General features: G+C 49.3%; 1 protein-coding gene across 1 annotated transcript; it reads right to left on the bottom strand.

Annotated features, from left to right (window-relative positions):
• Positions 1-1,595: 1,595 nt before the first annotated feature.
• DUS3L (dihydrouridine synthase 3 like) lies at positions 1,596-24,762 on the bottom strand. The gene is made up of 13 exons (XM_079960617.1): positions 24,619-24,762; positions 18,615-18,933; positions 16,886-17,491; positions 14,948-14,989; positions 13,731-13,883; positions 12,439-12,555; positions 11,391-11,456; positions 10,312-10,422; positions 9,174-9,270; positions 6,225-6,300; positions 4,263-4,451; positions 2,330-2,458; positions 1,596-1,769 (listed from the first exon to the last, which is right to left on the bottom strand). Exons 1-13 carry the CDS (start codon positions 24,651-24,653, stop codon positions 1,697-1,699), a joined length of 2,013 nt encoding a protein of 670 aa, XP_079816743.1. The 5' UTR covers positions 24,654-24,762; the 3' UTR covers positions 1,596-1,696.
• Between the last annotated feature and the right edge of the window lie 1,273 nt (positions 24,763-26,035).

The following is a 26,035-nucleotide window of genomic DNA, read 5'->3' as shown; positions in this document are numbered from 1 at the left end:
GACCTCCGGAACGAATTAAGTACTTAACCCGAGGTACCACTGTATATATATATCGATTGAGTATTGAAAACAAACCTTCAAAGAGGTATATGAAAAGACCAAATAATAGTAACCAAAGCCATACTTTAATAAGAAAAGTCCAAAGGCTATAAAACAGATTAAAACCACCTCAACTTTCTAGAGTTGTCTAAGCAGGAGTGAGGTTTTTTTTTAAAGCAATCGTACAGAGCAAGCATCTGCCTGCAATTATACATACCAGCCAACATTTTAATTTTATTATTTATGCCCCTGCCCATTGGAATGGGTTGCCCCAGCCACTCTGGGCAGCTTCCAACATATATACAATCAAACCTCGGTTGTCTAACTTAATCCATTCCGGCAGCCCTTTCGGCTTCCAAAATGTTTGGCAACCGAAGCGTGGCTTCTAATTGGCTGCAGGAGCTTCCTGCGCTCAATCAGAAGCCGCGTCGGACGTTCAGCTTCCAAAAAACGTTCGCAAACTGGAACACTTCCGGGTTTTCGGTGTCTGGGAGCTGAAACATAAGGTAACGGAGGCGTTCGGGAGCCGAGGTTTGACTTTAAAAGCGATAATGAAACATTAAACATTTTAAAACTTGCCTACCAGGGCTGCCTTCAGGTGTCTTCCAAAGGTTTTATAGCAAGCATGTCCAAAGTTCGTTTTGGGGGCATAATCCGGTTTTATTCAGCCCCTGCGGCAGTTTATTTCTTGGGGTCAAGTCCTATAAAAAGCTCAACAACTTCAATCCTAAAAACACTCAAGAACTTTGGGATAAAATCGTAAAAAAAGCAGCTCAACAACTCTGGTCGGCCCTAACGCATGTTCACTTCATCAAATCTGGTTCTCTTTGGGAAAAGTTTGGGCACCACTGTTTATAGTGACTTATCTCCTTGGCTCGGGGGTCAGATAACTCCATCCCCTCCAACATTTCTGTCATGAAAATAGAGGCGTCCCAAGAAAAAGCAATACATCCTAGGATTAAATCAGAAACCAGGATGGCTTCTGTAAATCCAGGACTGTCCCTGGAAAATAAGCACACTTAGAAGGTCTAAATAATACTATGCTGCAAAAATGTTATTTCTGTTACCCACCTTTTCCTCTGAGGAGCTTAAGATGGGTGGGCATATTTATCCTCCTCCCCATTTTATCCACAACAACCACCCTGTGAGGTAGGTTCAGCAGACAGAAGCAGCAACTGGCCCCCAAGAGTTTTATAACTTAAGGGGTTAGTCATTCTCCACCTAAGGGAGTGCGGGGTGTTGAGAGTGGCATGATACTGAGGTTGAACCTGCTCTAATTGGCTGTGTGATTCTGTGGGAGTTTTCCTCCTGTATGTTTCGCTGAACGTCTTCCTGCAATGCATAAGGCAGGGCAAAACCTTTTTGTCCCTTTCCCCAGTTGAAACCATTGTTAAGGCTTTCCCCTCTGGACTCCATATGTGTTATTTAACAGCTAACAGCTCCCCTTCGCTCTGGATCAGACAAGGAAATGCATGTATACTGGATCGGTGCCGTCTTGAAATGTCCAGGAGAGGTTGTCGGGGGGAATAATCCTTGAGGCAGACTACACACAGCAGCCAAATCAAAAATAGAACTTTTTTTATTATTATTATTCAAAACCAAGAGATACGCAAGATGTGCATTGGAGACAGCGCTTCCCCCAACGACGACGGTCCTCCTACTTGTAAGAATTTGCCTTGTGTTTTGGAAGGAAAGTGAAGCTGGCAGGAACAGGACCCAGAAGCATCTCACTGCAAGGAGGAGAAATTGAGAAAACTGCTCGCATCTCTAGATTCTTCCAACAGCACACACACCTGCGATGATACTTTGTGCGCGACAGGCTACTGAACTCATTATGAGATGAAAACCCCATAGGGCGCACAAATGCCATGACAGAAATCTCAGAGGTGCACTTTTTAGACAGCTGCACGCCATTCTCCCAATTTCTATAAGGAACTATGGAAAGAATGACAGAGAGGAAGGCAATTCAGCTGGGATGTTGGGAGAGAATTTGCATCCTGGTTTGGGACAGAAAAGTTGTTCCCTTCCCACTGGCCGTCTTATGGATTTGGGAGATAGGAATCCCCATGGCCTGTGTTGCATCAGATGCAATAGGGTCCAGTTCTAGCTTTTAACTAGTCACTCCCTTCAAGGGCCAAAACCCATATTTCTGGCCTGGTTCTACATCAGCCATCGTAGCAGCTGAAATAATCTCTCCCCCTCTCTTCCTCCTCACTGCACACATGCAGTTGTGTGCTTAACATGCACAGAAAACTGTCAACTGTTTGGCAAATGTTCAAACCCTTTTTACCTGATCTTAACCCAGTCGCCCACGTTCTGGCTTGCCATTAAGGTCTCCAAATAGTCCCGGCCCATGTAGTAAGGGGGTCTTTCGTTAATTCTCTGAGGCAGGCGCTCCAGTAAGCCGGCTGGAATGTACCTGCCAAAGTAAAAAAGTAAAGGTAAAGGACCCCTGGATGGTGAAGTCCAGTCAAAGGCGACTATGGGGTTGCGGTGCTCATCTCGCTTTCAGGCTGAAGGAGCAGGCGTTTGTCCACGGACAGCTTTCTGGGTCATGTGGCCAGCAGGACTCAACCGTTTCTGGCACAACGGGACACCGTGACGGAAACCAGAGTGCACGGAAATGCCATTTACCTTCCTGCCGCAGCAGTACCTATTTATCTACTTGCACTGACGTGCTTCCGAACTGCTAGGTTGGCAGGAGCTGGGACACAGCAACAGGAGCTCACCCCGTTGTGCAGATTCGAACTGCTGACCTTCTGATCGGCAAGCCCAAGGGGCTCAGTGGTTTAGACCACAGCGCCACCCGCATTCCAGCCTGCCAAAGTGCCAAAGAAGGAAGAAAGGAAGACTCATTTTCCATGGCAGTAGGAGAATAGCCTCATCTTTGTTGCTCCTTTCACTTACCCCAGAAGTTAAAAGGTAAAGGTAAAGGTACCCCTGCCCGTACGGGCCAGTCTTGACAGACTCTGGGGTTGTGCGCCCATCTCACTTAAGAGGCCAGGGGCCAGCGCTGTCCGGAGACACTTCCGGGTCACGTGGCCAGCGTGACATCGCTGCTCTGGCGAGCCAGAGCCGCACACGGAAACGCCGTTTACCTTCCCGCTGGTAAGCGGTCCCTATTTATCTACTTGCACCCGGAGGTGCTTTCGAACTGCTAGGTTGGCAGGCGCTGGGACCGAGCAGCGGGAGCGCACCCCGCCGCAGGGATTCGAACCGCCGACCTTTCAATCGGCAAGCCCTAGGTGCTGAGGCTTTAACCCACAGCGCCACCTGCGTCCCTTACCCCAGAAGTTAGGCTTATTCAAAATCTAGCTGCAGCTATAAGCATGGGAGATACAGGGCAGAGTCAAACAAGGCTGTTGCGAAGCCCTGCCTTTTTGAGTTAAGTGGGAGGAGAAAACACCACTGAGGAATAAAGGAAGAAGTGGCAGCTATCTCTTGATGCTGCCCCAATTTTAATTGCAGTGATATTATGAACTCACACTTAGCAGGCATATAGTAAAGGTAAAGGGACCCCTGACCATTAGGTCCAGTCGTGGCCGACTCTGGGGTTGCGGCGCTCATCTTGCTTTACTGGCCGAGGGAGCCGGCGTACAGCTTCCGGGTCATGTGGCCAGCATGACTAAGCAGCTTCTGGCGAACCAGAGCAGCGCACGGAAACGCCGTTTACCTTCCCGCCGGCGCGGTACCTATTTATCTACTTGCACTTTGACGTGCTTTCGAACTGCTAGGTTGGCAGGAGCAGGGACCGAGCAATGGGAGGTCATCCTGTCACGGGGATTTGAACCGCCGACCTTCTGATTGGCAAGTCCTAGGCTCTGTGGTTTAACCCACAGCGCCACCCGCATCCCTATATAAGCAGGCATATATATAGTGCTTTAAAAAACACCCACTGTATATGGTCGTCGTTAGCAGCAAGCTTCTAGCTTTCCCCGGTGTCAAGGTAGGCTTTTAAAATACATGGACTTGTTTCTCAAAATCTCCAAAGCCTGAGAAGCAAATGATGAATAGGATGTCCCTGCAGCGTGTCACACATAGCAGAAACTTAGTGGTGCGTTAAGATGTTTGTTGCAGGATCCAGTTTTGCCTGCTTTACAAAAAAACGTTTTGCACCTGAACTAACATAAGCTCCTTACAAGAACCCAAGGCCAGCTGTTATTAATAGCTGGATGGAAAGGCAAAATGCAGTGACTTAGCAAGGGCTGAGGAGGAGCTTCTACCTGCAGAGAAAGGAGAGCCACTCCAGCAGAAATTTCCTGGTTTTCTCCACTCCCTGCGTGTCTGATCCCCAATGCTCCAAGCCGTAGTTGGTGAAGTCCTTGAGGATGTCGAGCCTCTCTCCCGACGAGATGTCCCAGTGCCGCTGCTCTTTGATTTCAGTGAAGATCCAGGGTTTGATCAGCGCCCCCCTGTGACCCGGAAGAACGGCCGCCGTGAGAAAACCATGAACAGAATCTATGCGTACACACACGGGGAAATGCTCAGGTTCTAGAGCCAAGTCCCCGAGCGGTATGCCTGCCGCCCTGGCAGAACGTAAGTGCGCGAGGAGAAACACACGCACGTGATCGAATATTTTTGCCATCTAGATTGCATAGCAAGAACCCATTAACCCGAGGTACCACTGTATATATATATCGATTGAGTATTGAAAACAACTATTGGGATTCGAAAGTATCCCACCATTATGATTCAATACCCCCCGGCGATTCCATGTTGAAACAGCCCCACCACCAGCAAAATCTAAGGGAATGGGAGAGGACAATTTGACAGTTGGTGATCCTCTCAGAGCCTTTTCCCAGATGCCGGGGACCGAACTGAAACCTTCTCCTTGCAAACAGATATATGACCACTAAGCCATAGCAAAAGATGGAGCCAGAAGCAGCAATTGTGTGCAGGGGTAGTAACAGCAGCTGTGGCAGATACCTGACCCATGTCCTTTAGGAAGATGTGGCTATAATGTGGTCTTAGGCTACCGTATGATCGACCACATGGATCTTAAGCAAGTCTCTCCCTCTCCTCACCCCCCGACCATTACTGTATAGTATTACGTTCAGCAAGGCCCAGGATTATTCTCTTTTCTTTCTGTTTAGCTCCTCATATTATTTCAAAATGAGGATCCTTGCCGCCTCTGTCTTCTGTGACAGCCACGCCTGCTTCTGCTATTACAGCTGGAAATGATTTTGTAATGGCAATCTTAACCTTAGTCCTTGGGGGCTGGGGAATGAAGTTGTGAACTTGCCTTCGTACACTGGTATGTTTCTAGCCTTGGAACTGAGTGACCCGAACCGCCCAGTGAACTCTGTGCCGGACCATCTAAGTTACTACCTTGGAAGTAGAACCTTGGAAGTCAAACGGAATCTGTTTCGGAAGTCCGTTCAACTTCCAAAACGTTCAGAAACCAAAGCCCGGCTTCCGATTGGCTGCAGGAAGCTCCTGCAGCCAATCGGAAGCCAAGGAAGCCCCGGACGTTCAACTTCCACAAGACGCACCTAGTTTTTGGAGGAGGAAAACAAGAAAAAAAATATTCTGACTCTCAGGAGCCAGAACAGCAAGAAGGATCGCTACGCAGTGAAAGCAGCAATCCCTCATCATGTTGTTCTGGCTTCTGGGATAGCTGCGCAGCCTGCATTCGCTCTGTAAGATGCACACACATTTCCCCTTACTTTTTAGGAGGGGAAAATGGGTCTTATAGAGCAAAAAATACAGTAGTTTGCAAACCGGAACCGTCACTTCTGGGTTCGCGGCACTCAGGAGCCAAAACATCTGGGAACTAAGCTGTTCGAAAACCAAGGTACGACTGTAGTATCTTCACTGGCTGAGCTTTAACACAACCTCCAAGCCACAAAGGCCCTTACATGAGCTGCAAGCTAATGCGTGCTGCGGCTTGGAGTAAAGCAAGCTACACAAATGTAAGCCAACTTGTTTCCCTGCAAAGCAGGAGAACTTGAGCTGCGTGCACGAGCAGAGAGATCACACACAGACTAAATTGCTCAAGGCTGATCCAAGGCTTAGAATTGTGTCTGAACACAGCCATTGACTGGCTTTCCAGGGTTTTAGGTTTTAGAGTTTTTCCCAGCCATAGCTGGAGAAGCCGGAGACTGAACGTGGACCTTCTGCTTGGGAAAAAACCCCATGAGGGTAACAAAGGGTACTTTCTCCTCCAGACCACCCAAAACACTTGCCGAGCAATCATAATTCCCGAAACTCCACTCTGCATGGCTTGATTGGCATCTTCGAAAGACAAGATATCTCCGTTCCCTGCGCCAAAAGGAAAAAAACAATAATTCAGGGGTCACCAAAGCAATCCCCAATGCTTCAGATGCAGTTTGCCAGGCAGAGGGCCTTCTCGGTGGTGGCGCCTGCCCTGTGGAACACCCTCCCATCTGATGTCAAGGAAATAAACAGCTATCTGACTTTTAGAAGACACCTGAAGGCTGTTTAGGGAAGTTTTTAATGTTTGATGTTTTATCGGATTTTTAATATTCTGTTGGGAGCTGCCCAGAGCAGCTGAGGAAACCCAGCCAGATGGGCGGGGTATATTATTATTATTATTATTATTATTATTATTATTATTATTATTATTATCTGTTTCTCTTAATAGTTCCAAGCACTTATTTATGGCTCTTTCAACTGCCCCTGGCCACAGCGATGCCTTTTGCAAGTACAGTGTTACTTTGGAAGTCGAACTGAACCCGCTCTGGAAGTCCGTTCGACTTCCAAAACATTCGGGAACCAAGGCGCAGCTTCTAGTTGGTTGCAGGAAGCTCCTGCAGCCAACTGGAAGCCGTGGAAGTCGCGTTGGACATTTGAGTTCCAAAGAACTTTTAAAAACCGCAACAATCATTTCCGGTTTTCAATCTTTGGGAGCCAAAACATTTGACTCCCAAGGCGTTTGAAAACCATGGTACGACTGTAAATGGATTTGAAACAGCCCTGTCTGTAAATGAGGTTGAGGTTGCACAAAAAACCGCTAACATCCAAGATACCTCCTCCTCCCCGCTTATTTTGCGGCGGCAGCATGCAGAGCGCTGCCTAGGAAGTTTACTATCTAAGAAACAAGACGGGTGAAGGGAGAACCAGCAGGCAGCTTCCGGTCCAGATCTGACCCAGACTACCACCAGGCCTGGCCCTTCCTGATGGCACAAAAACGAGCTTCTCAAATCCAAAGCATTTATTGATGTCTTCAAGGAAAGAGGGAAACTGTTCAGAATGACTGGGCAACAACGAGCCACACGTCTCCTGTAGTCTTCACTCACCTCCAAGAGTCCAATCTAGAGATTTCAGAGAGGAGGAGAGAAACGAATTGCCCCTGGCGGAAATGACCGGCAGAATCCGAGACCAGGGAGAAGAGTTGGTGGAAGAAGATTGGAAGAAATTTAAAATCTATCTACAGAAATACTGTAAAATTATTGAATGCTAATGACGTTGGAATGAGACGAAGTGGTTCTAGCAATATGGAAAAATAAGAATATGTATGAAGGGATCAATATAAGATGAAAATTTGAAGTTAGAATATGTGAAGATAAATAATTAAGGTTAAATTAAGAGGGTATGAATTTGCTGAACAAATTTTTAAATGGAATACAAAAAAGGGAGGTGTGAGGAAGTCAGGAAAATAAGTAAATGATTGGAAGATACCAGAAAGAGGGAATTTTTTTTCTTTTTTCTTTTTATGTTAAATCTCGGTTTTTGTATTGTATTTGGATTTTCTTTATGTGCTTTTTGTTAATTGTTTATTCTTTTTCTTCTTTTTGTTAAAAAACTTAATAAATATTATTTAAAAAAAAAAAAGAAACGAATTGCCCCTTGACCCCCGTGACGTTCTTTGTGGCAGCCACAGGCCAGTTCAGCTGCTGACCACTGATCTACAAAGAAGAGTCCTGATGGGCCGGACTAAGGAAGGTCTATATGGACCAGCATTTTGTTTCTGACCAGTAGCCAGCCGGATGCTTCCAGGAAGCGACTGGAGACAGCAACCCACCTCTGCTGTCCCTCCCCCCCCCACCAATCATCAAGATACTGGAACTGGGGTAGAAGGCATCTGAATATAGAGATTCTGTTTTAGTGGTCACAGCTGGCAGACCTCTCTTCCTCCCCCCCAAGACATTTCTGATCATCTTAATTCATCCCACAAGTTAGGGGTCTTTCGCCTGTCCTGAACTTACTTCACTGAGCTCTGGCGCTGTGGGAAGGTGGGGCAGGGCGGGTAGCGCAAATATGGGAAGGTTAACTGTATGGCAAGAGAAAAGGTGGGTTTTCCAAAGATCGCAGAAGCAGAATTCTGTGCGACTGCCATAAAACTCAGGGAACAAGCTGTACTACCAAAATGACTAAGGTTTTGAATGACAATTTTAGGTTATATTTTAATGATCAAGATTTAATATATATTTTAAACTGCCGCTATATCTGAATTGTCTCTGTTATTGTTGTTGTTGTTGTTTAGTCGTTTAGTCGTGTCCGACTCTTCGTGACCCCATGGACCGGAGAACGCCAGGCACTCCTGTCCTCCACTGCCCCCCACAGCTTGGTCAGACTCATGCTGGTAACCTCGAAAACACTATCCAACCATCTCGTCCTCTGTCGCCCCCTTCTCCTTGTGCCCTCCATCTTTCCCAACATCAGGGTCTTCTCCAGGGAGTCTTCTCTTCTCATGAGGTGGCCAAAGTACTGGAGCCTCAGCTTCACAATCTGTCCTTCCAGTGAGCACTCAGGGCTGATTTCCTTCAGAATGGAGAGGTTTGATCTTCTTGCAGTCCATGGGACTCTCAAGAGTCTCCTCCAGCACCATAATTCAAAAGCATCAATTCTTCGGCGCCATAATTCAAAAGCATCAATTCTTTGGCGTCTCTGTTATACCCAATTGCAATTCAATGTATTCCTGTTGTGTTTTATGATTTTCCTGATATTGTAAGTAATACTGTAACTGGTCTGTGACTGTAATAATAAAATTCATTCATTCAGAAGCAGGAGGAGGAAAAGGCGGTTTGATGGAGAGGGAGGCAAGCCCAGCCAAAGCAATCCGAGTCCAAAAACTGCAGCAAAGCATTACCTCCAAGCCCAAAATATGTTGCAGTGCCGGATTCAACACAAAGGAAGCAAAACCAGCACGTGGAAAGAACAGAACTACCTACCGAAAAGAGGCATCGGACTGGCAATTTTTGCACACTCTGCAATGTAGTCCCAGTTTGCCGCCTTTGTGTACCGCTGCTCCCTCGACCGGCCGTGAAGCTAACGGGGTCAGAAAAGGGGACAGCTGACACACCGCTTTTTGAAATGTTTAGGTAAGAACAGAGATGTGGTCTACCAACCCACACAGCGCCACCAATGCCCCATAGATCAGGGGTAGTCAACCTTTTTATACCTACCGCCCACTAATGCATCTTTCTTGATGATAAAATTTCCTTACCAGGGCTCAATGGAAGGATTCAGTTTGTGCTGTAGAACTCCCTACCACCCACCTAGAATCCTGAAATGCCCACAAATGGCCAGTAGGGACCAGGTTGACAACCCCTGGGCTAGATGGTGTAACTTTAGTCTGATCTAGTAGGGTTGTGTGCGTTTTGGTGTTTTTTAAATGAAGTTACTGCTCATCTGAATGTAGAATCATAGAATCATAGAGTTGGAAGAGACCACAAGGGCCATCGAGTCCAACCCCTTGCCAAGCAGGAAACACCATCAGAGCACTCCTGACATATGGTTGTCAAGCCTCTGCTTAAAGACCTCCAAAGAAGGAGACTCCACCACACTCCTTGGCAGCAAATTCCACTGTCAAACAGCTCTTACTGTCAGGAAGTTCTTCCTAATGTTTAGGTGGAATCTTCTTTCTTGTAGTTTGGAGCCATTGCTCCGTGTCCGCTTCTCTGGAGCAGCAGAAAACAACCTTTCTCCCTCCTCTATGTGACATCCTTTTATATATTTGAACATGGCTATCATATCACCCCTTAACCTCCTCTTCTCCAGGCTAAACATGCCCAGCTCCCTTAGCCGTTCCTCATAAGGCATCGTTTCCAGGCCTTTGACCATTTTGGTTGCCCTCCTCTGGACACGTTCCAGTTTGTCAGTGTCCTTCTTGAACTGTGGTGCCCAGAACTGGACACAGTACTCCAGGTGAGGTCTGACCAGAGCAGAATACAGTGGCACTATTACTTCCCTTGATCTAGATGCTATACTCCTATTGATGCAGCCCAGAATTGCATTGGCTTTTTTAGCTGCCGCGTCACAATGTTGGCTCATGTCAACATGAATGTGGCTTAAGGAAGGCTACTGTACCGTGACCATAGAGGCACCCCACTCCCGGATGCTGGGAATTAGTTTGTGAGCCAGGTTGGTTTTCTCTTGCACCCCGGTCCGGATCTTCACGGTCAAGGGAACATCCAGCACCTGCCGAGGAAAAGAGGAACAATGAGCCAGGCAAAGTGTGACTCGGGAGCCGATCCTGAGTGTGACGAAGCTGGACTCTGGTGATTCCTTTGCCGAAAGCTTTCACCAACAGCTGCTCTGAGAATGCACAGAGGGGGCAACAGAGTAGAGTAATTCCTTTTTGAGACCAGCGACTTCTGTACCTGGTGGGAAACTCAAAAGCCAGCCCCCCACAACTGAGAGTGGTTTGGGAGCTGCACGGTCGGGGAAAAAGCAACGCTGTCCAGGGTTGTAAAGACTGCGGAGAGAATAATTGGGTGCACTCTTCCCACCTTGGATCAAATCTACGCTTCCAGGTGCCATAAGAAAGCTGCAGAGATAGCGCAGGATAGTGCGCACCCCGGAAATCTTTCAGCTTCTGGAAGAAGGTCCAGGGTTATAAAGACTAGGACTAGCCGCCTGAGAAACAGTTTCTGTTTAAATGCGATTTTGGTTTTAAATGCAGTGCAAGGTAGCCTCTATGGGAGTATATTGTATTATCAGAGTTTTTAGGGGGCTAAACAGGCTGGGATAGCTGGGATAGCAGGCTTGCTGGCTTTTGAATGTCTCATGTAGATTTTTTCAATTTCGTTGTTCTGTATGGGACAATGACAATAAAGATTATCGTATCGTATCGCTTATCGTATCGTATCGAAGAACCCCACGCCCCACCACAAGGGCCTTGTAATAATAACCTTGTGATGATTATAATTATGATTATTATACCCCACCCATCTTGCTGGTCTGCCCTGGGCCCTGGACACATTCGCCACAAAGCAGGAGCCAATAAACGGGTCAAAGCTTGCAGATTATGTGACGCTGTGCAAAGCTGATACGAAGAGGACGACTGTGGTTGCAAGAAGGAGCAATGCGGCGGAACAGAAGCACGAATGAAATCAAGGACTGCTAGGAGCCAGCCAAGGAAAAAACCACACCCAACCCCAACTTACGTAGTTCATGCCTCGGACAATCTGCTCAAACTTGTTGGGACGGTTCATTAAGCCACATCCTCCCCCCTGGGAAGAGAAAGGAGAGGAGGGTGAAGCGCGTTTTGAAAGATCACTGGGGAGCGGGAGGGTGAAGGTCATAATCTCTGAACTGATTTCAGTACTTGAGGGTCTGGGCTTCCCATAGGTTTAGCCACAGGTCCATCAGCTTGAAGGAGGGAGAGGTGTCAACTTGGCAGAACTTTTACTTAAAAAGAAAAAAAAAGGTGGGCTGCAATTTTGTAAGACTTGGAGAAGTTCCTTTGAGGCTCCCCATCGCTTCCAAGCTAAGTAACAGACTGAGTTGAATTGTGAAGGGAAACTTAAAGGTAAAGGACCCCTGACAGTTAAGTCCAGTCGCAAACGACTCTGGGGTTGCGGTGCTCATCTCACTTTCAGGCCGAGGGAGCCGGCGTTTGTCTGCAGACAGTTTTTCCAGGTCATGTGGCCAGCATGACCTGGAAGCTTAGGACGTCAAGGAGAAGAAAACTAGAAACATGTAGGTTGATTCCCAAACACGTGACTCCAAGCTTTTCCCTTCTGATTTGTTTCTGAGGGTGCCACACTTGAAATGAATTCCCCGAGTGCCCTCGGATTAGTCCCTCCCCAAATTTTCCCTTAGGGACATGGGTGGCGCTGTGGTCTAAACCACAGATCCTAGGACTTGCCGATCGGAAGGTCGGTGGTTCGAATCCCTGCGACGGGGTGAGCTCCCATCGCTCGGTCCCTGCTCCTGCCAACCTAGCAGTTCAAAAGCACGTCAAAGTGCAAGTAGATAAATAGGTACCGCTCCGGAATGACGGTAAATGGCGTTTCCGTGCACTGCTCTGGTTTCGCCAGAAGCGGCTTAGTCCTGCTGGCCACATGACCTGGAAAAACTGTCTGTGGACAAACCTCAGCTCCCTCGGCCAGTAAAGCGAGATGAGCGCCGCAACCCGAGTCGTCCGCGGATGGACTGAACTGTCAGGGGTCCTTTACCCTTTTTAGCGCTTGAATGGGCTCAATGGGCTACCTTGTTATAGATGAGGTCGATAGGGCAGCCCACATTGATGTCCACAAAATCCACTTCGATGGTCCGGTTGAGAAGCTCTGCACACTTGGTCATGGTGTCTGGGAACGCTCCTTCCAGCTGCAGAGGTGTAGGGTGAAAGAGGGTCAAAGGGGTGCCCCAACTCACGAGAGCAGCTTATAGGCATTGCATGTGTGCCATACTATTTATCTGCAAGAATTCCCCAACCCGCCTTTTTGAGGTTTGCACCCCACTCAGCATGAATTACATAAAACAGTGCGTATCAATAGAAAAGACCCAGTGAAAAGGGCATAGCAGACTTAAGACTATGGTTTAGTGCAAAACGCATGAGCATCATTGCTTAGCTCCTCCACCTCTCCTCCCTTCAGTGCTGCTGCAAGGAGTTTGGGAGCTCCTGCCTCAGCCCCAGCCTGCTATGTCTAAACGCAACCAACTATGGCCAGTGTCAACCATCGTTTAGGAGAAGAAGGCAACTCCAAATGAGGGTTTATAATACCCAGAACAAGGAGACAGTATTAAAAACAAAACAACCCCCAACAAAAGTATATCATCTTCCACCTTTACTTCTGCTAACTACCGATGAAGCTGGCAATAGCTTTTGGTTAAAGATGGCCTTAAAAGGGAATTCCCGGAGGGGAGGGTTATTGAGACCTATTAGCTTCTCATGGGGGAACATCTATCAGCCGGAGGAGGAGGAGGAATAATAATAATAATTTATTATTTATACCCCGCCCATATGGCTGGGTTTCCCCTGCCACCCTGGGCAGCTTCCAGCAGAATACTAAAATACAGTAATTCATCAGATATTAAAAGCTGCCTTCAGATGTCTTCTAAAAGTCTGATAGTTGTTTATTTCTTTGACATCTGGTGGGAGGGCGTTCCACAGGGCGGGTGCCACTACCGAGAAGGCCCTCTGCCAGGTTCCCTGCAACTTCGCTTCTTGCAGTGAGGGAACTGCCAGGAGGCCCTCGGAGCTGAACCTCGGTGTCCGGGCTGAGCGATGGGGGTGGAGATGCTCCTTCAGGAGCTGCAGAGAGCTTTCTCTCTCCCTCTCCTCCCACCAGGAAGAACTATCTTCTCCAACATCCAGGGGCTGTGGGAAGGCAGAGGTGAAAGGGATAACAGTCCGGCCTCTGCCACCAGCCATGCGGAACCACTTTGAACATCATGGCAGCCAGGCAAGGTCATCTCCATTAGCCTCAGAAGCGGCTTGCTCCTGTTCTCTCTCCCCCGCCCCCCAGCGTGGCCGTATTGCGAGTCTGCCTTCCATCTACCTGAACGCCAAAGAGATCCTCTGTGTTGTGTCTCTTCAGCAATGCCCACTCGGATGACTGCCCCTGGAGCAGGTTCGTGCAAACGGCCATCTCGCCACAGGTGACGTCCGCCCCAAACCGCTTGCATATTCTTCGGAAAGGAAGGTTGCCGCACTAGAATCCCCGGAAGAAATCAGGAGAATGGAGTGTTACGGTTGCCTCAGGGCAGGTCTCGAGCCAGCACAAGCAAGACACCACGTCTAAACAAAGACACGGCCCGATCTCACAACGTGAGGCGTTTGAGGGCTCAATGGGAATACAGTGGCGCCTCGCAAGACGAAATTAATCCGTTCCGTGAGGCTCTTCATCTAGCGGTTTTTTCGTCTTGCGAAGCAAGCCCATTGACAGCTTAGCGGATTAGCGCTATTAGCGGTTTAGCGGCTTTTAGTGGATCAGCTGATAAGCGGCTTAGGGCTTAGGAAAAGGGGGGGAAAAGGGAAAAAACCCCGCAGGAACTCGCAAAACATTTTCATCTTGCGAAGCAAGCCCATAGGGAAATTCGTTTTGCGAAGCGCCTCCCAAACGAAAAACCCTTTCGTCTAGCGGGTTTTCCGTCTTGCGAGGAGTTCGTCTTGCGGGGCACCACTGTATCTTTAGGCACCAAGTGAAAACGTTCCTCTTCAACCAGGCCTTTGGCTGATTAACATTCTACAGCCTTTTAAATGTTTTTGTGGGAGCGGGGGCTATTATTTCGTTGTTTTTGTTTTAACTACAGTGGTGCCCCGCAAGACGAACGCCTCGCAAGACGGAAAACCCGCTAGACGAAAGGGTTTTCCGTTTTGGAGGTGCTTCACAAAACAAATTTCCCTATGGGCTTGCTTCGCAAGACGAAAATGTCTTGCGAGTTCCTGCGGGTTTTTTCCCCTCCCCCCCCTTTTTCTAAGCCGCTAAGCCGCTTATCAGCTGATCCGCTACGCGGATAAGCCGCTAAAAGCCGCTAAGCCGCTAACAGCGCTAAGCCGCTAAGCCGTCAATGGGCTTGCTTCGCAAGACGGAAAAACCGCTAGATGAAGAGAATCGCGGAACGGATTCTTTTCGTCTTGCGAGGCACCACTGTATTTGTGTGTGCTTTTACCTTGTTTTTTTAGGTTGTGAACCACCCTGAGATTTTGTGATGAAGGAAGGTCTATAAAACAAACAAACAAACAAACAAACAAACAAACAAACAATCTACCTACCGTTGTTAAAGGAGCTAAATAAAGCTTCTCGCGGAGGTCAAGCTGTAAGACAAAATCATGAATATACAAGTCATGGGTCAGGAAGGGTGAGGTTATTAGCTGTGGGCGAATAATTCATTCACTGCTGTGAATGATACTTTGGCCACCTCATGAGAAGAGAAGACTCCCTGGAAAAGACCCTGATGTTGGGAAAGATGGAGGGCACAAGGAGAAGGGGACGACAGAGGACGAGATGGTGGGACAGTGTTCTCGAAGCTACCAGCATGAGTTTGACCAAACTGCAGGAGGCAGTGGAAGACAGGAGGGCCTGGCTTGCTCTGGTCCAGGGGGTCACGAAGAGTCGGACACGACTAAACGACAACACAAATGAGTTTTGAAAGCAAAAGGACTAAACCTTCTCTTGGGCACAAGGGCGAGAAATGCATTGCACTGGACTTAATATACTGTAGTTTTCGCTCCAAAACACGCACTTTTTTGCTCCTAGAAAGTAAGGGAAAATGCCTGTGCGTGTTAAGGAGCGAATGCACGGATCGGAGCCATGGCTGCCGTCAGTCAAGCAAAGCGGGAGCCGCTTACACACTCTAGGAGGCTCTCGCTTTGCTTGCTTTAAAGCGACCTGGAGCCGGGGAGGAGGGAAGGAAGGAGAGCCATGGCAGCAAAGCGGGCAGCAGCCGCTTACACGGGAGGAGGGACAGACGCTAGCAAAGGTCCGTGCGCTCTCTAAACAGAGCAATGAGGCTGCAGAGGGACGGCAGGAAAGATAAAATTTAAGCAACCAGCAGCAAAATAAAACCAACCTCGAGCTCTGAGCCACGCAGTGAAAACCAGGAAGTTAAAAAAAAAAAGGCTGGGGATGAGGGAGAGGGGAAAACTTCGCAAATCCCCGTGTCTCAGCTGATCCGCTGGGAGGGAGCAGCTTGTTTTCAGGCAGGATAGATTCGAGCATTGTCTGGGTCATAGTGCCCCTACCACTTTTTTGTGCTCCACTCTATTGCTGCTGGTGGCTGCTTATCAATCAGGCTACAAGGAGGAGCGCTTTTACACAGCTAATGGTGAATCCCCTGCAATCCAAGTCCTCCTCACTTGCTCAAATCTATTCTGCCTCAAAACAAGGAGCGGAAGGAAAAGGCTGCAAACTGTTAAATGGAAAAAAACCCAGGCACAGGGCAAGTACCTTAAGTATACCTTTAAAGCAACAGTGCTCTTTCCCTCCCTCCTCCCCGCTCAGCTCGCCGAAAAGCTCCTTCTCCACGTGTGCTCCTTGTCCCTTGAGTGCTTTTCCTTTCCTCCCCACTTAAAACGTGGTTACAAAGCACGGATCCACATGGATCCTCAGGATTTTTGCATTGGGCTACCCCAAACTCACCATCAGATCACATGTCTGTGGCCACAGCATGAACCATAAAAATCATGCACCCACTGTTTCGTTCAGAATATTTTTTTCTTGTTTTCCTCCTCTAAAAACTACGTGCGTGTTATGGTCAGATGCGTGTTATAGAGCGAAAAATACGGTATATGAATAATGCAAACTGCTCAATGTTGCCATTCTGACAAGTAAAGATTCATCTGCAAGTCCTGTGTGTGGAGTCTAATTCATCCCTGAGGTTTGAGGGTGTAACCTCTGCATCACTCCGAATAACAACAACAACAAAAATATACAGTGGACGCTTGGTTTACGAACGTGATCTGTGCGGCAGGCACGTTCGCAAACCGCAGCGTTCGCAACCCGCAACGCTGCGTCTGCACACAAACGAGTTGCGATCCGGCGCTTCTGCACAAAGCGCGATCCAGCGCTTCTGCGCATGCGCGACCGCCGAAACCCGAAGTAACCCATTCCAGTACTTCCGGGTTTTGGTTTGTCCGTATCCCCCCAAAATGCAACCTGAACCATTTGCAACCCAAGGTATGACTGTATATGGTAACACAGACAGCCCTTACCTTTCTCTTCTCACACGGCCGGAGTTTCACAAGATCTTCATCTGTCACAACCCCAGACATTTTGAGTGCGGATTTCATTGCGGCCGGCGGCTGACTTGGACTCTCCGGTTCCTCCAGCGTAGGACCTTCTTTTGGCGACGAAGGAGCAACCTTTGCCGCCTCTTCTCCTGCAGCTCTGAGATCCACGCTTCCTGGGGAGGTGGAAGAGTCCGCGGCCTCTCTCCCCACGGCAGGGTGTGGGACCGCCGCTTGGCTCCCAGCCACCTTCGCGTGGTTGGGCTTAGCTAAGCGGCAGAGGTACTGGTTGGACTTGTCGAAAGGGAACTTCTTTTTGCGCAGCTGCTGCTGGAGGTCTTTGCCCAGGCTGTTCTTCACGGCTGGCGGCTTCGCCTCCTGCTGCTTCAGAAGGCCTTCATTGATGATGTTCTCATAGTCCTCGCCCAGGTGGGCTGCAGCAAACCGGCAGGTGACCCCATACATGCACCTGCCGAACATCTTGAAGAGTATGCAGCTGTCTCCCAGGTCTGGCGGCTTGGTGGCCATGTATTCTTTGACGCTGTGTAGGAAACGGCAGCGTGAGCCGAAGAAGCACTTTTCGGCCCGTTCCTTCAACAAGAGAAAGTGGCTGCTTTAAAGGAGGGTAGCATAGGTTTTTAAATATAGACAGTATGAAGTTGCAGGTCATGCCCTGGTCGTCTTACGCTCTACAATTCAGCAACCTCCTCTTTAGTAAAGGTAAAGGGACCCCTGACCATTAGGTCCAGTTGTGACTGACTCTGGGGTTGCGACGCTCATCTCGCTTTATTGGCCGAGAGAGCCAGCGTACAGCTTCCGGGTCATGTGGCCAGCATGACTAAGCCGCTTCTGGCGAACCAGAGCAGCACACGGAAACACCGTTTACCTTCCCGCCGGAGCGGTACCTATTTATCTACTTGCACTTTGACGTGCTTTCCAACTGCTAGGTTGGCAGGAGCAGGGACCGAACAACGGGAGCTCACCCCGTCGTTGCGGGGATTCGAACCGCTGACCTTCTGATCGGCAAGTCCTAGGCTCTGTGGTTTAACCCACAGCGCCACCCGTGTCCCTAAACTCCTCTTTAGTCCCACCTTAATCCCCTCACGTCCAACAAGTGACCTGTGGCAAAAACCTTAAAAAATATATATGTATCTTTATTTACACATTAAAAATTACACATAATGAAAATACAATGTTCTGTTATAATGAAAAGATCTACACCAAAGAAATAGAAAAGAAAAGGAAAAAGATAAAGAAAAGAAAGAATAGAGAGTTAAAACAAAAATTTTATCAAGAACATACAATTTTTATGAAATACAAACCATCATCGATGTTGTTATATACATATATTCCCAGTAAGAATTTTATTTTCACCTTTTCAATTTTTCTTCATCACTCTTACTTTCTTATCTATGACTGATCTATGGCTTTCCGTGACGGAAACCAGAGCGCACGGAAACGTAGTTTACCTTCCTGCCGGAGTGGTACCTATTTATCTACTTGCACTGGCGAGCTTTCGAACTGCTAGGTTGGCAGGAGCTGGGACCGAGCAACGGGAGCTCGCCCCGTCGCGGGGATTCAAACCGCCGACCTTCCGACTGGCAAGGTTTAGACCACAGCGCCACCAGCATCCCCATGCCACTAACAGGGCTAGGAGCTCTCAAATTTTGTCAATCTGTTCATCAAGTCCTAATCATCCTCACACATAGTTTACCTGCACGACTGAAGGGCAGAGGCGGTTTTTCTCGTAGTGAGTCGGCTTCATGCAAGGACGGCTCTTATTCTGTCCCCGGGCCCTCTTTTGGCCCTGAGGATCCTTCGCAGTTCTGTTTTCCTCTTCCGGCGGGCTCTTTTCTTCTGCATTGCTTTCATCTTTTCCCAGCTTCTGCAGTTTGGCAGGAGGCTCATTCAGGTCTCCACTGGTATTACTCTCTGCGCTGTCCACTGCAGCTAGCACATTGCCATCTTTCTCATTCGTCACCTCCCCTTCCCGATCAAGGTACGCGTGGAACTTTTCTTTTGTAGAGAGGTACCTATAAGGGAGAAGAGTTGTGAAGCTCCGTGTCCACACCACATCACCTACAAGTGATGCTTCATAGAGTCACTAGAGGGCTACATTTTTGTGATTTACCGGTTTTTAACTCAGAACTTAAATACAGTGGTACCTTGGTTCCCGAACAGCTTAGTTGTCGAAATTGGCTCCTGAACACTGCAAACTTGGAACTAAGTGTTCCGGTTTGTGGAAGTTTTTTGAAAGCCAAACATCCGACGCAGCTTCCAACTGAGTGCAGGAAGTTCCTGCAGCCAATCGGAAGCCATGCCTTGGTTTTTGAACAGTTTTGGGAGTCAAACGGACTCCCAGAACGGATTAAGTTCAAGAACCAAGGTACCACCGTATAAGGGTTCTGTTTTACCACACGGTGACAAAAATATTTCTCATCAGAAGAATCTGAACCCCAACCCCCAAGAACTTTTTTATAGTTTATTTATTATTGCATTTATTTCCCATCTTTTATCCAGTGGTCTCAGGATTGCATTCATATTCCTCTCCCTCCCCATTTTATCCTTCCCACAATCCTGTGAAGGCTGAGACTGTGACTGACTCCAAGGTCACGCACTGAGCTTCATGTCTGAGAGGGCATTTGAACCCAGGTCTCCCAGGTCCTAGGGATGCGGGTGGCGCTGTGGGTTAAACCACAGAGCCTAGGACTTGCCAATCAGAAGGTCGGCGGTTCGAATCCTTGCGACGGGGTGAGCTCCCATTGCTCAGTCCCTGCTCCTGCCAGCCTAGCAGTTTGAAAGCACGTCAAAGCACAAGTAGATAAATAGGTACCGCTCCAGCGGGAAGGTAAACGGTGTTTCCGTGTGCTGCTCTGGTTTGCCAGAAGCGGCTTAGTCCTGCTGGCCACATGACCCAGAAGCTGCACGCCGGCTCCCTCGGCCAGTAAAGCGAGATGAGCGCCGCAACCCCAGAGTCGGCCACGACTGGACCTAATGGTCAGGGGTCCCTTTACCTTTACCTCCCAGGTCCTAGTTTAATACTCTAGTCACTACACCACCTTGTGGGCTCTGAAATAAAAATGAAAACCCCCCACACACGCTCCATGCATATGTGTTTGTCTTTTTAAAAGAGAAAATGACCCATCAGAGATTTGTGTCATGAACGAAGGTTATGGGTTTAGGAAACATTCAAACAGAGGCATTCATAGGAATTGGGTTTCTCCTATAAGGGAAGCCCTGCTGCACATGTTGCAAAGCTACCAAGATACAATTTGCTTTGCAACCATTGTTATAGAAATGAAGAGTTGGAAGGGGCTCCGAGGATCATCTAGTCCAACCCCCTGCAATGCAAGAATTCCCAAAATGCAGTCGTTCCCCCCCCCCATCCAATTTGAAACCTGGCTTAGTTCTGCAAATGTGCTAGCGGTTTTATTGCTGCACCACTTGGTAGGCAGATTATCAGAATCATAGAATCATAGAGTTGGAAGAGACCACAAGGGCCATCGAGTCCAACCCCTGCCAAGCAGGAAACACCATCAGAGCACTCCTGACATATGGTTGTCAAGCCTCTGCTTAAAGACCTCCAAAGAAGGAGACTCCACCACACTCCTTGGCAGCAAATTCCACTGTTGAACAGCTCTTACTGTCAGGAAGTTCTTCCTAATGTTTAGGTGGAATCTTCTTTCTTGTAGTTTGGAACCATTGCTCCGTGTCCGCTTCTCTGGAGCAGCAGAAAACCACCTTTCTCCCTCCTCTATGTGACCTCCTTTTATATATTTGAACATGGCTATCATATCACCCCTTAACCTCCTCTTCTCCAGGCTAAACATGCCCAGCTCCCTTAGCCGTTCCTCATAAGGCATCGTTTCCAGGCCTTTGACCATTTTGGTTGCCCTCCTCTGGACACGTTCCAGTTTGTCAGTGTCCTTCTTGAACTGTGGTGCCCAGAAACTACAGCTTTATAACAGAGAATGTGCTTTGCATGTGGGGAAACTCCAGGGTCATCTTCCTTGGAAAGGTTCTAAACTGGGGAAGACCCTCCCTGCTTTGCATCAGACCATAGCACACTCCCTCCGACGGAAATGTGCTCCAACTGGGCATGAGGCAGCTTTTTCTAGGCAAAGAGCTCTGTTGGGGGATGTGCATGGTCTGTTTTGCAAAGTGACTGAGAGTTTCTTCCCCCCCATATAAATTTTTATTGGTTTTCCATTGATTATACATATATACAGTCTAGATTACATAAATTGCATATAACATAGCTGTTACAAGAGTCATATATATAGTACACAGTTATTTTGGGCTCCGCCGAGCCTCGGACTTCCCTTCACTTCAGATAATTTCTAAAGTTACATGTTTTATCTCCTTTACATATTTGCCAAACACTGTTAGAGTTGTTCTAACCCTGCCAGAGTCATCGAAGTTCTATACTTATCTCTTATATACGTCAGATATTTGTTCCAATTTTCATGAAACTTCTGGTCATCCTGGTCTCTTAGTCTTCCTGTTATTCTAGCTAGTTCAGCATAATTTATCATCTTGATCTGCCAGTCATTTATAGTAGGTATTAATTCCATTTTCCAGCTTTGGGCTAACATAGTTCTAGCGGCCGTTGTGGCATATAGAAACAGATTTTTGTCCTCTTTTTTGATTTCCTTGCCAACTATTCCTAGCAGGAAAGCATCAGGCTTTTTGGGAAAAGTATACTTAAACTTTTTTTTAAGTTCGTTGCAAATCAGTTCCCCAAAGCCTTTTACTTTACTGCATGTCCACCACATATGATAGAACTAAGAGTTTAAAACCCTCCTCACCTTCCCACTTTTTAAAACCGGCCAATTGCTATTTTTATCTGATGAGAAACTTTGTTTAAAAAAAACAAACCACCACCACCATTCAGAGGCTTTCAACCAGTTATATACCAATAAAAAACCAAAAACCCAGCGCCGATCTGCTGCTCTGCATTGTTGCTTTTAACGGCTTCCTACTAGGGTGGGGGTTGAGAGGGGAAGCAGATCCAGCAGGAGCCAGGGTCAGCAGCCTGAAATTGGGGGGGGGGGTGGTGTTGAAGGGGAAAATGAAGGTGGTTTTCTTTTTTTTGGGGGGGGGGAGGTTACAGTCAGTGGCGAGGAGGGCTCCCTGCTTTGCATGCAGAAGGCCTTGTGTTCAACCCCCCCCCCAAGTTGGTGGACTTTGAAAGCCCTAAATGGCCTTGGCCTAGTATACCTGAAGGAGTGTCTGCACCCCCATTGTCCAGCCCGGACCCTGAGGTCCAGCTCCGAGGGCCTTCTGGCGGTTCCCTCCCTGCGAGAAGTGAGGTTACAGGAAACCAGGCAAAGGGCCTTTTCGGTGGTGGCTCCTGCCCTGTGCAATGCCCTCCCATCTGACTTTTAAAAGACATCTGAAGGCAGCCCTGTTTAGGGAAGTTTTTAATGTTTGATGTATTTATCGTGTGTATAATATTCTGCTGGAAGGCACCAAGAGTGGCTGGGTAAACCCAGCCAGATGGGCAGGGTATAAATAATAAATTATTATTATTATTATTATTTGGGCATCAGCCTAGGACTGGGCAGGCCCATGGTAATATTCTAGTGGAAGCTGCCCAGAGTGGCTGAGGAAACCCAGCCAAATGGGTGTGGTATAAAATAATAATAATAATAATAATAATAATAATAATAATAATTTGGGCATCAGCCTAGGACTGGGCAGGCCCGTGGTAATATTCTAATGGGAGCTGCCCAGAGTAGCTGGGGAAACCCAGCCAGATGGGCAGGGTATAGAAAATAAATTATAATTATAATTATAATTAACATTCCAAGGTCACACGCCCTCCCCCACCCCCAGGGAGGACGTTGCCTGTCAGTGCAGGAGATACAGAGCGAGCAATGGGTTCAGTCTAGGGCAGCTTCCTATGTTCCTTGGGGGGCAGAACCTGGGCAGGGAAGGAGGGAGGGGGGGTCTAGGGAAGGAGGGAGGGGGGTCTAGAGAAGGAGGGAGGGGGGTCTAGAGAAGGAGGGAGCGGGGTCTAGGGAAGGAGGGAGGGGGGGTCTAGGGAAGGAGGGAGGGGGGTCTAGGGAAGGAGGGAGGGGGGGTCTAGGGAAGGAGGGAGGGGGGTCTAGGGAAGGAGGGAGGGGGGTCTAGAGAAGGAGGGAGGGGGGTCTAGGGAAGGAGGGAGCGGGGTCTAGGGAAGGAGGGAGGGGGGGTCTAGGGAAGGAGGGAGGGGGGTCTAGGGAAGGAGGGAGGGGGGTCTAGGGAAGGAGGGAGGGGGGGTCTAGGGAAGGAGGGAGGGGGGTCTAGGGAAGGAGGGAGGGGGGTCTAGGGAAGGAGGGAGGGGGGGTCTAGGGAAGGAGGGAGGGGGGTCTAGGGAAGGAGGGAGGGGGGTCTAGAGAAGGAGGGAGGGGGGTCTAGGGAAGGAGGGAGCGGGGTCTAGGGAAGGAGGGAGGGGGGGTCTAGGGAAGGAGGGAGGGGGGTCTAGGGAAGGAGGGAGGGGGGTCTAGGGAAGGAGGGAGGGGGGTCTAGAGAAGGAGGGAGGGGGGTCTAGAGAAGGAGGGAGGGGGGTCTAGGGAAGGAGGGAGCGGGGTCTAGGGAAGGAGGGAGGGGGGGTCTAGGGAAGGAGGGAGGGGGGTCTAGGGAAGGAGGGAGGGGGGTCTAGGGAAGGAGGGAGGGGGGGTCTAGGGAAGGAGGGAGGGGGTCTAGGGAAGGAGGGAGGGGGGTCTAGGGAAGGAGGGAGGGGGGGTCTAGGGAAGGAGGGAGGGGGGTCTAGGGAAGGAGGGAGGGGGGTCTAGAGAAGGAGGGAGGGGGGTCTAGAGAAGGAGGGAGGGGGGTCTAGGGAAGGAGGGAGCGGGGTCTAGGGAAGGAGGGAGGGGGGGTCTAGGGAAGGAGGGAGGGGGGTCTAGGGAAGGAGGGAGGGGGGTCTAGGGAAGGAGGGAGGGGGGTCTAGGGAAGGAGGGAGGGGGGTCTAGAGAAGGAGGGAGGGGGTCTAGGGAAGGAGGGAGGGGGGGTCTAGGGAAGGAGGGAGGGGGGTCTAGGGAAGGAGGGAGGGGGGTCTAGGGAAGGAGGGAGGGGGGGTCTAGGGAAGGAGGGAGGGGGGTCTAGAGAAGGAGGGAGGGGGGTCTAGGGAAGGAGGGAGGGGGGGTCTAGGGAAGGAGGGAGGGGGGTCTAGGGAAGGAGGGAGGGGGGTCTAGGGAAGGAGGGAGGGGGGGTCTAGGGAAGGAGGGAGGGGGGGTCTAGGGAAGGAGGGGGGGTCTAGGGAAGGAGGGAGGGGGGTCTAGGGAAGGAGGGAGGGGGGTCTAGGGAAGGAGGGAGGGGGTAGAGGGGGGTCTAGGGAAGGAGGGAGGGGGGTCTAGGGAAGGAGGGAGGGGGGGTCTAGGGAAGGAGGGAGGGGGGTCTAGGGAAGGAGGGAGGGGGGTCTAGGGAAGGAGGGAGGGGGGTCTAGGGAAGGAGGGAGGGGGGTCTAGGGAAGGAGGGAGGGGGGTCTAGGGAAGGAGGGAGGGGGTCTAGGGAAGGAGGGAGGGGGGTCTAGGGAAGGAGGGAGGGGGGTCTAGGGAAGGAGGGAGGGGGGTCTAGGGAAGGAGGGAGGGGGGTCTAGGGAAGGAGGGAGGGGGGTCTAGGGAAGGAGGGAGGGGGGTCTAGGGAAGGAGGGAGGGGGGTCTAGGGAAGGAGGGAGGGGGTAGAGGGGGGTCTAGGGAAGGTTTGGGGTGCGGAGGGGGCACCCTAATACTCACTGGGCTCTGATAGGGGCCACCCCAGCAGCCTCCATTGGGGTGGGGGCGAGGGCCGCACCCCCACAGCCCTCCCCAGGCCCACACCCTCCGCCTGCCGAGCAATTCAGACCGGGAGCGCGACCCCCCTGCAGCCCCACAGCGTGGCTTCCAGCACTTCCGGTCCCGGACCGGAAGCTCCCGGCCGCTTCCGCTTCCTCTCCCCGGAGCGCGGATGCCGAGGTTCCTAGAGCGACGCAGACCCAGGAGGAAGAAGGGCCAAGGATTCTAGCGCCCCCTGCCGGAGGTTTCCGTCTAAGCTCCCGCCCCTGTTGCGAGGGAAAGAAGGTTGGGAAGGAGGGAGAGGCGGGGCTTAGGGGAAAAGGCGGGTTGGGATTGGGGGAAAGCGGGAGGGCGGGGCCTCGGAGGGCGGGGCTTAATTGGAATTGGGCGGGGTATAAAATAATTATTACTATTATTATTATTATTATTATTATAGACGGGAGAAAGAGTAAAAATGGCATTGATTTCGTGTTTGGGAAGCAGCAAACCTCGATGTGATTTATGGAAAAAGATAAAAAAAAACAAAATTCAATAAAACTTATTTTATTTTATTTTACTTTATTTTATTTTACTTTACTTTACTTTACTTTACTTTATTTTATTTTATTTTATTTTATTTTATTTTATTTTATTTTATTTTATTTTATTTATTCATTCATTCACTCACTCATTCATTTAAAAAACCTCAATAAGACTACCACTAGCAAAATGTTGCAGCAGCAATTTTAAAAGGTTGTTGTTGTTGAGTCATTTAGTTGTGTTCGCCTCTTGGTGACCCCCTGGACCAGAGCACGCCAGGCCCTCCTGTCTTCCACTGCCTCCCGCAGTTTGGTCAGACTCATGTTTGTAGCTTCGAGAACACTGTCCCACCATCTCGTCCTCTGTCGTCCCCTTCTCCTTGTGCCCTCCATCTTTCCCAGCATCAGGGTCTTTTCCAGGGAGTCTTCTCTTTTTAATGTTTAAGGAACAACTCTGCCCCCAAACACTTGGTAGATGTGTGTGGTGTCGTCGGCCCATCACCAAGGACATTTGTAACCACCCTCCATTAAAATTGTTGTTGTTGTTGTTTAGTCGTTTAGTCGTGTCTGCCTCTTCGTGACCCCCTGGACCAGAGCATGCCAGGCACTCCTGTCTTCCACTGCCTCCCACAGTTTGGTCAGACTCATGTTTGTAGCTTCGAGAACACTGTCCAACCATCTCATCCTCTGTCCCCTTCTCCTTGTGCCCTCCATCTTTCCCAACATCAGGGTGTCTTCTCTTCTCATGAGGTGGCCAAAGTATTGGAGCCTCAGCTTCAGGATCTGTCCTTCCAGTGAGCACTCAGGGCTCATTTCCTTCAGAATGGAGAGGTTTGATCTTCTTGCAGTCCATGGGACTC

This window comes from Podarcis cretensis (assembly GCF_951804945.1).
Source record: "Podarcis cretensis genome assembly, chromosome: 18".
Lineage (NCBI taxonomy): Eukaryota > Metazoa > Chordata > Lepidosauria > Squamata > Lacertidae > Podarcis > Podarcis cretensis.
The sequence above is the reverse complement of the archived record's forward strand: the minus strand, read 5'-3'. Positions and strand labels throughout refer to the sequence as shown.